Source organism: Saimiri boliviensis, chromosome 13 (genome assembly GCF_048565385.1).
Source record: "Saimiri boliviensis isolate mSaiBol1 chromosome 13, mSaiBol1.pri, whole genome shotgun sequence".
In the NCBI taxonomy this organism is placed as follows: domain Eukaryota; kingdom Metazoa; phylum Chordata; class Mammalia; order Primates; family Cebidae; genus Saimiri; species Saimiri boliviensis.
This window is the reverse complement of record NC_133461.1, coordinates 78,339,145-78,348,766: the sequence shown is the minus strand read 5'-3', so window position 1 is coordinate 78,348,766 and position 9,622 is coordinate 78,339,145. Positions and strand designations below refer to the sequence as shown.

The 9,622-nt window shown below is 49.6% G+C and overlaps 1 protein-coding gene across 1 annotated transcript; it reads right to left on the bottom strand.

Moving 5' to 3' along the window:
- Nucleotides 1-289: 289 nt before the first annotated feature.
- GOT1L1 (glutamic-oxaloacetic transaminase 1 like 1) lies at nucleotides 290-7,390 on the bottom strand. Its single transcript, XM_074384240.1, is given in 9 exon segments — nucleotides 290-318; nucleotides 321-482; nucleotides 1,072-1,214; nucleotides 1,702-1,867; nucleotides 3,000-3,150; nucleotides 3,245-3,337; nucleotides 3,536-4,024; nucleotides 4,986-5,167; nucleotides 6,441-7,390. Coding segments are annotated over 9 exon segments (1,530 nt in total). The 5' UTR covers nucleotides 6,556-7,390.
- Nucleotides 7,391-9,622: the final 2,232 nt, after the last annotated feature.

The following is a 9,622-nucleotide window of genomic DNA, read 5'->3' as shown; positions in this document are numbered from 1 at the left end:
AGGCGGGTGGATCACGAGGTCAGGAGATCGAGACCATCCTGGTCAACATGGTGAAACCCCGTCTCTACTAAAAATACAAAAAATTAGCTGGGCATGGTGGCGCGTGCCTGTAATCCCAGCTACTCAGGAGGCTGAGGCAGGAGAATTGCCTGAACCCAGGAGGCGGAGGTAGCGGTGAACCGAGATCGCGCCATTGCACTCCAGCCTGGGTAACAAGAGCGAAACTCCGTCTCAAAATAAAAAAAATGAATTGTAGCAATAAATAATCAGCACAAGATTTTTGCAAAGACTAAAGTTTTATTCCAATCAGGGGTTTGTTTCCTTTGGAAGGCACTCCTCTGAGCTTTCTGTGAAGAGGACGGCCTCATTGATGCTCTCAGTGATGTAATGTATGTTGTTGGCATTGACACAGCTGAAGTTAATCTGACTGTTCCTGGGGATGTAGATGTGCTTCTTCCTGACCAGGTATTCCACCTGCTGGACTGCAGTCATGGCAAGGTCTCAGATCCTGACACTGGCCATCTCAAATTCCCCTCTAGCCCAGGCTGGTTTATTTTATTTATTTATTTATTTATTATTTTTGAAATGGAGTTTCACTCTTGTTGCCCAGGCTGGAGTGCAGTGGTGTGATCTTGGCTCACTGCAACCTCCGCCTCCTGGGTTCAAGTGGTTCTCCTGCCTCAGCCTCCCAAGTAGCTAGGATGACAGGATGTGCCACCATGCTCTGGTAATTTTTTTTTTTTTTTTTTTTTTTCAGTAGAGATGGGGTTCCACCATGTTGGACAGGCTGGTCTCGAACTCCTGACCTCAGGTGATCCACCTGCCTCAGCCTCCCAAAGTGCTGGGATTACAGGTGTGAGCCACCTCACCCAGCACCCAGGCTGGTTTATGAAGGACAGGGAATGTCGGTACTTCTGAGGGTCCAGAAGCGTCTTTAAAGCAGCCCATTTTCCAAGGACAGAATCAAAATCTGGAGTGAAGCTAGGAACTGGTCACCTAGTCAGGGAAGTTTAACGCTCAAATACAGGCCAAAGTTCAGAAAGTGGGGCCACCCACTCCCTAGACCCTTACAGTTGAGTCCAAGATAGCCATGGGTCCCACTCTGCTCCGTGATGTGACCCCAGGAGCCAGGGGTTCCTAGGAGCCGGAGCTTTTCCTTCACTTTTTCCTTAGTTAGCATGGCTTTCTCTACAACTTCTTTTAGACTCTGCTTCCTACCAAGAAAGGACAATGAGAAAGAAGGGTGTGAGGTCCCCCTTGCTCTCAAACCTCCCTTATTGCCAGTCCACTCTTCTTACCTTCAAAGGCCCCCAGCAGAGTGCCTGAGGCTCTGGGATGGCTAAGAGTGGGAGGGAGGTTTGATCCCGTATTAACTTAAGCAAGCCAAGGAGGCCCCCTGGCAGATTTTGCCAGAGTTGCAAGCCCCTGATGCTGTCTAATGTCCCCAAGCAATCTGGAAGAGTTCAGATAACTCATTGGCCTGGGTACAAAATGAATGTCCTATCACTCTGTCCCCTAAGGCAACCCTTGGCACTGCCACTGCCATTGGTACACATCAGGTCCTCAGTAAATGCTGATGAATGGATGGAGCAAAGCGGCCACATGGGCGAGAGAGAAGCACCCTGCGGAATCCCGGGATCAGCAGGTCTGCAGGCACCCAGGGCCTCTCTCATCCCTTCCTGCTCCAGCCCTCACCCTTACCATTCTCCCAGCAGAGCCGGGTTGCAGAGGATGGAGGTGATGATCCGTGCACCCGTGTTAGGAGGGTTTAGCCACACGGCCTGGGCTAATCTCATCAGCTGGGAGAGGACGCACAGCAGCTGCTGGTTGTTGACTGCCACCACCACTAGGATCCCCACTCCTTCATCTGCAGCATTGAGAAGACAGCCTCAGCCCCTTCCTCCACTCCCAAGGCCTCCACCTAGACCTCAACCTCTAACCTCGTAGAAGAAAAGGTTGAACCATGAGGCCCTCATCGCAGCCCAGCCGGGATGGTATTCAGGCTCCTGGAGGTTGCCAGAGGCTCTCCTTCCAGCAAAAGTATCCACAAGTCAGAGTCTTAAAGGAGGACGGAACTCGCAAGATCACTAAGTTCTATTTTCTTTATTTTTATTTTTGTTGTTGTTGTTTTCTAAGTGACCGTCTCTCTCCGTTGCCCAGGCTAGAGTGCAATGGTGGAATCATAGCTCACTGCAACCTCAACCTCCTGGGCTTAAGTGAACCTCGTGCCTCAGCCTCGCGGGTAGCTAGGGCTACTGGTGTGTACCACCATGCCCGGCTAATTTTTTTTTTTTTTTTTTTTTTTTTTTGAGACGGAGTTTCGCTCTTGTTACCCAGGCTGGAGTGCAATGGCGCGATCTCGGCTCACCGCAACCTCCGCCTCCTGGGTTCAAGCAATTCTCCTGCCTCAGCCTCCTGAGTAGCTGGGATTACAGGCACACGCCACCATGCCCAGCTAATTTTTTGTATTTTTAGTAGAGACGGGGTTTCACCATGTTGACCAGGATGGTCTCGATCTCTCGACCTCGTGATCCACCCGCCTCGGCCTCCCAAAGTGCTGGGATTACAGGCTTGAGCCACCGCGCCCGGCCGGCTAATTTTTTAAGTTGTTTGTAGAGACAGGGTCTCTCTGTGTGGCCCAGGCTGGTTTTAAATTCCCAACCTCAAGTGATCGCCCAATCTCAGCCTCCCAAAGGAGGGATTGGGAGGTGTGGACTGGAATTACAGGTGTCAACCACCATGCCAGCCCCACCCTCTCATCTCATAGTCGAGGAAACAAAGTCCTGAGGGTGAAATTATCTAAGCTGAGCTGGGTCGAATGGCCAGATGTAGTAACAGAACCAAATTCTAGCTCAGTGCTCCCCACTTCTGCCTCCATATGTGCTCTCCCTGGAGTCTGTGGCTCCCTCCAGAGGATGAGATATGGAAAACATCACTGTGCTGTCAACGCAGCGCCATTTCACAACAGACCCTCCCCTTTCCTTCTGCCTGTACCATACCATAAATGCCAAAATTCTTGGACAGAGACTGGCTGCAGAAGAACTCAACGCCTTGAGACACAAAATATTGTAAGATTCTTGTATCTTCTTCCAAGTCACTGGTGTATAACCCTTGACAGGGAATATCAAAAAATGGGAATATCTGCTTGCTCTGTAGGAGAAAGTAGAAGAAAGAAAGAATGAGTCGGATGGAGGAGAGAGCAGAGATTAAAAGACAGGAAGGTCAGGCAGGAGATTGGGTTTACCTTTATCATGGACATCAACTTCGCCCACTCACTTGGGGTCAACTTGCAGTCAATAATGTTCCCGATCACAAGAACGCAGCCATGTGGGATCTGCTGCAGGTAGAGATGGTGTGATTCCCCTACCCAGGAGTGGCGGCCCCAGGGCATTTGGGAATAAAGTGCTCCTCCATGTTAGTTACCATTGAAGGGCCAGGCAAATTCAAACCTGGAAAAGGTCTTGGATGATTTAAGGGGCATGGGGAGGAGAGGAACCTTAGGCTGTAAGTCAGATCTGGGGAGGAGTTTCTCTACCTCCACCACATTGAGGAGTATGTTGGGGTCCATGCATAGCTTCTTGGGGTCCCAGATGGAGTATTCATAAACTGTAAAGCCCATGTCCTGGAAGATGAGTCCATGCAGTTCTGTGGGAACACAGCTTCCCGTGTACCAGTTCTGTGGGAACACAGCTGGTACATGGGAAACAGATGGAGACAGAGGTACTGGAGTGTGGGGCTGAGAGTCACTGGCTGAAGGTGGGACGTTAACAGGAAAAGGACATAAATAGCCTGGCTTGTCTGCCATTTTGCTCGTGACAGAGAATGAGGGATAACAGTGAAGACAGCAGTTGGGTGAGGATTCGGAACAGGGGATGGGGATTTGCTGTCGCCCTCGTCTTGGGTAAGTCTCACCTTTTTGAGAAGAGATGATGTAAACTATACGAGCATCCTTATGCCAAGCTCTGAGAAACTGGACCCCAAGCTGGAAGGCACCACTGTCACCAACAGTGTGTACACCCCCTACCTGCCAGCAAGAAGTAGACAGAAATAGGCCGGGCGCAGTGGGCATGGTGGCTCACACCTGTAATCCCAGCACTTTGGGAGGCCGGAGAGGGTGGATCACCTGAGGTCAGGAGTTCGAGACCAGTCTGGTCCCTGTCATTACTAAAAATACAAAAATTAGCTGGATATGGTAACAGGCGCCTGTAATCACAGCTACTCAAGAGGCTGAGGCAAGAGAATCACTTGAACCCAGGAGGTGGAGGCTGCAGTGAGCCGAGATCAGGCCACTGCACTCCAGCCTGGGCCACAGAGTGAGACTCTGTCTCAAAAAAATAAATAAGTAAATAAATAAATAGAAATTAACAGAAATAACTCTCTAAAACAGTAATGGAGGCTGGGCGTGGTGGCTTATGCCTGTAATCCCAGCACTTTGGGAGGCCGAGGCAGGCAGATCCCCTGAGGCCAGGAGTTTGACAGCAGCCTGGCCAACATGGTGAAACCCCCCTGTCTCTAACAAAAACACAAAAACTAGCCGGGCATGGTGTTGCACGCCTGTGACTCCAGCTACTCAGGGGGCTGCGGCATGAGAATCACTTGAACGTGGGTGGTGGAGGTTGCAGTGAGCCAAGATCCTACCACTGCACTGTAGCCTGGATGATGGAATGAGACTTTGTCTCAAAAAATGTGTATAATAAATTAAAAAATAAAACAGTAATGGGAATACTAACACCACCTCCTATTCAGATCATTTCTGTCTTGAAAGAGCTTTCAAATCAGCAGTGTGAGCAGGTGGGAATACCACTGGATTGGGATTCCGATCCTTACTCTACCTTATGACGGCTAAAGCTGTGGACTCTCTGCGCCTCAGGTGTCCCCCTTATCCATACTGGGGGCCCTCCAAAGTCCCTTCTGGGTTTAAGGTTGTGCAGGTCCAGATCCCCACTCTCTGTGTCAGGACGGGTCGGGGAGGGCCCGCTTCTCACCCTGTTCTCCACGATGGCTTGGCTGTGCTTTCCAAAGAGGAGCTCCAGAGAGGCCTGGATGAATGATTTCATGCCCATTGTGGGCAAGTACTCATAATTCAGGGAGGGATCCTGTGAAATCTGGAGTCGGGCCTTCTGTACCACCAGAGAAACCCAGGGACGGCCTTCATTTGTCATACAGACTGCGAGGAAAACCACAGAGGGAGCGTCAGGTGCTTGGTTTGGGCCCCGGGGGCTGATCTCTGCAGACAGCCCACAAACAAGTCTGCCCTGAACTCCTTGGGGCATTGGGAAGGTCCCTGTGAAAAGAAAACTTTCCCTTTTCTTTTCTCCTTGATAAAAACAATGTGCTGTTAGTAAATGTGTCTTATTTTTGTGTTTTTTTAAAAAACAACTGAAACCTATGCCATTTTAAAGGTTAAAATTATACAAGCCCAGGATGGGTGGCTCAGGCCGGTAATCCCAGTACTTTGGGAGGCGAAGGTGGGCGGATCACTTGAGTTCAGGAATTCAAGAATTCAAGACTAGCCTTGCCAACATGATAAAACCCTGCCTCTACAAAAAAAAAAAAAACACAAAAAACAGCCAGACCTGGTGGCCAGCGCCTGTCATCCCAGCTGGCCAAGAGGCTGAGGCAGGAGGATGGTTTGAGCGAAGGAGGCAAAGTTGACAGTAAGCTGAGATCTTGCCACTGTGCTCCAGCCTGGGCAGCAGAGTGAGGCCCCATCTCCAAAAAAACAAAGGTGACCCTGACTTTCACAGTGGGGAGACCCAGTTGCATATCATAAGGCTCAATTTGGGGAACCGTTCTTGGTTCAAGAATAGAAAGAGAGAGAGAGAGAAGTTAAGAGGAGAGGCTGAAGTGTGGGATGGCCATGCAGGCCCCCAAGCATTGAGCTGCGGAAGAGGACATAGCTCTCACCAAACCGCTAGAAGCTCCCAGAGAAGGGCAGAGAGCATGGAATAACGTGGGACCTTCTCTGCGCTTTTCCCCACTGGGCAATTCTGTTAACAAGGAAAGATCGCTCCTCCCCGGCCGGGCGCGGTGGCTCAAGCTTGTAATCCCAGCACTTTGGGAGGCCGAGGCGGGCGGATCACGAGGTCGAGAGATCTAGACCATCCTGGTCAACATGGTGAAACCCCGTCTCTACTAAAAATACAAAAAATTAGCTGGGCATGGTGGTGCGTGCCTGTAATCCCAGCTACTCAGGAGGCTGAGGCAGGAGAATTGCCTGAACCCAGGAGGCGGAGGTTGCGGTGAGCTGAGATCGCGCCATTGCACTCCAGCCTGGGTAACAAGAGCAAAAACTCCGTCTCAAAAAAAAAAAAAAAAAAAAGATCGCTCCTCCCACAGAAGCTTGGGCCGCACCCCTCCCACTGCAGCAGGGACCACTGTCCTCCTAGAGGCAGTTCCCATCACTTAAGTCTTAGACTCTGGAACTGCTAGGCATCTACCTTTATAGGCTAGGAACATCTTGTTGGGGTAATCATCTTGTTTGTAGGCCTTTAACAAGCTGCCCTCTGGTTTGTGGACGAGGGGCACATCCACGAACACAGAAAGGGTGGGCATAACTGAGATGAAATTGGAGCCAAGACTGTGTCTCTGCTCCTGTGTGCCGCTTCGACCAAGAAGTCTTCTTCCAAGGCTGGGCCGGGCAGTCCTGCCTCTTCCTGGCACCTTGGCACCTCCAGTGCAGAGGTGCTGGACAACTGGTTGCCAGGGCAACAGAACCTCATGATCTTTGTGGTGGCGATCCACAGGAGCCACCGGAACATTCCAAGGTACTTGAGGAGAATCCCCTGAGAGAGCGGCCAGGGCAGGATAACAATCTCCTGGAATTCCCAGGCACGTTTCCCTCACTCCCTGCCTTCTCTTCTCTCAATCCAAAATTGGCTCAATCCAAAAATACAAGCCAGCTGCTTAGAAGACAGGGCAAAGATCATGGAAGACTGCTTAACAGATACAATGTACGTTATTGGGATTATGGATACCCTAAAAGCCCTGGTCAGCACTATGGATGTATGCATCTAACAAAATTACATTTGTACCCCACACATTTATACAAATGAAAACAAATCAAAAAAAAAAAAAAACAGACATAGGGCAAGACAGGCAGCCAATAAGCCAAGTGGGGCTTTCCTTGAAGAAGTGAAAATCCCAGATCACATAGCAATGCAAGTCAAGGCATTAATTTCCATTTTGCAAAGTGCTCCAGATTTTAAAAGGAATAGAAAGAAAGCACTGTTTTCTTCCATAGTTGTTTTATTTATTTATTTATTTATTTATTTATTTATTTATTTTTTGAGACAGAGTTTTGCTCTTGTTACCCAGGCTGGAGTGCAATGGCGCGATCTCGGCTCATCGCAACCTCCGCCTCCTGGGTTCAGGCAATTCTCCTGCCTCAGCCTCCTGAGTAGCTGGGATTACAGGCACGTGCCACCATGCCCAGCTAATTTTTTGTATTTTTAGTAGAGACGGGGTTTCACCATGTTGACTGACATGGTCTCGATCTCTTGACCTCGTGATCCACCCGCCTCGGCCTCCCAAAGTGCTGGGATTATAGGCTTGAGCCACCACGCCCGGCCCATAGTTGTTTTAATAAAGAATTCTATTATTAGAAGTAATATGATCAGCAACTCACTAAGCCACTTCCATTTCTCTCAGTTATCTAGAGCCAAGACTTCCATATACATTTAAGTTTGTTTGTTTGTTTAAGAGTCTTGGGGTGTTGCTGGCCTCAAACTCCTGGCCTCAGATGATCTGCCAGCCGTGGCCTCCCGAAGTGCTGGGATTACAGGTGTGAGCCACCACACCTGGCCATTTGTTAAGTTTCAGTGATGGCCAACTAGGGAGTGTAGACAGCAGAGACTAAGGGGAGAAAACAGCCAGCCTCTGTAGAGTCAGTCTGCATGTTACTTTAACAACTCTTTTTTTTTTCTTTGAGACAGAGTCTCCCTCTCGTTCTCCAGGCTGGAGTGCAGTGGCATGATCTCGGCTCACTGCAACCTCCACCTCCCAGGTTCAAGAGATTCTCCTGCCATAGCCTCCCGAGTAGCTGGGATTACAGGCGCCTGTCACCACACCCAGCTAATTTTTTCTCTTTTTTTGCATTTTTAGTACAGATAGAGTTTCGCCACGTTAGCCAGGCTGGTCTTGAACTCCTGACCTCAAGTGATCCCCCTGCCTCAGCCTCCCAAAATGTTAGGATTACAGGCCACTGCGCCCAGCCTGATGTTAAATAACTCTTTAAATGATTGTTGCAAACAATCATTGTGTCTCACCCAGAAGGCCTTCACCACCAATGTTCTGGTCCCAGCTGGTGATTCGATGGCGGTCAAGGCTTAGATGCCTGTGTTCTCTGGAGAATTGCACTCATCTGGCAGGAGTCAGCTAGCCTAGAAATACCTGGAGGGTACACCCCCACTAACAGGGGTAGCCAATGATTACCTGATTAAGGCATACAGAGGGTCAGCCGCAGTCGGGCATGGTGCCTCACAGCTGGAATCCTAGCGCTTTGGGAGACTGAGACAGGAGGATCACTTAAGCCCAGGAGTTCAAGACCAGCCTGAGCAACAGAGAGAGCTCCCCCCCCCATCTCCACAAAAAATTTAAAAGTTAGCTGGGCATGGTGGTGCTGCTTTGAACTATGATCATGGCACTGCACTCCAGCCTGGCTGACAGAGTGAGATCCTGTCTTAAAAAAAAGAAAAAAAAAAAAAAAAAAAAAAAAAAAGAATGGCTGGGCAAGGTGGCTCACACCTGTAATCCTAGCACTTTGGGAGGCCAAGGCGGGCAGATCACCTGAGGTCAGGAGTTCAAGGCCAGCCTGGCCAACATAGTGAAACACTGTCTCGCCAGTCACGATGGCTCAGATCTTTAATCCCAGCACTTTGGGAGGCAGAGGCAGGCGGATCACGAGATCAGGAGTTCGAGACCAGCCTGACCTACATGGCGAAACCCCATCTCTACAAAAAATACAAAAATTATCCAGGTGTGGTGACACACCTGTTGTCCCAGCTACTCAGGAGGCTGAGGCAGGAGAATCGCTTGAACCCACAGGGAGGAAGGTGCAGTGAGCTGAGATCATACTACTGCTCTCTAGCCTGGGTAACAGAGCTAGACTCTTCTGAAAAAAAATTTTTTTATAAAAGGCCAGCCCCCTTGTCTTGGTTAGTTTCTGTGGCTCACTGTACACTTCAGGGCCGACTCCCCAACCAGGCGAAAAGGCTAGACTTGACCAGAGGCAACATCCTTGCTTGGTTCCTCCCTCACTCCCTTCCAGGTTCTTCCTGAAGTGCTCACCTTCCCTAAATCACGTGCCCTGGAACCCCTGCCTCAGGTTGTGCTTCCAGGGAACCTGTTTTGAGGCAAATGATTATGAAAGTAGTTCAAATTATTGTAGAAAACTCAAAAGCATCAAAAAATTATAATGAAGCACACAAATTTCCTACAAAAAAATCCTTAACCTGCCAGGCACGGTGGCTCACGCCTATAATCCCAGCACTTTGGGAGGCCGAGGCGGGTGGATCACGAGGTCAAGAGATCGAGACCATCCTGGTCAACATGGTGAAACCCTGTCTCTTCTAAAAATACAAAAAATTAGCTGGGCATGGTGGCACAGCCTGTAGTCCCAGCT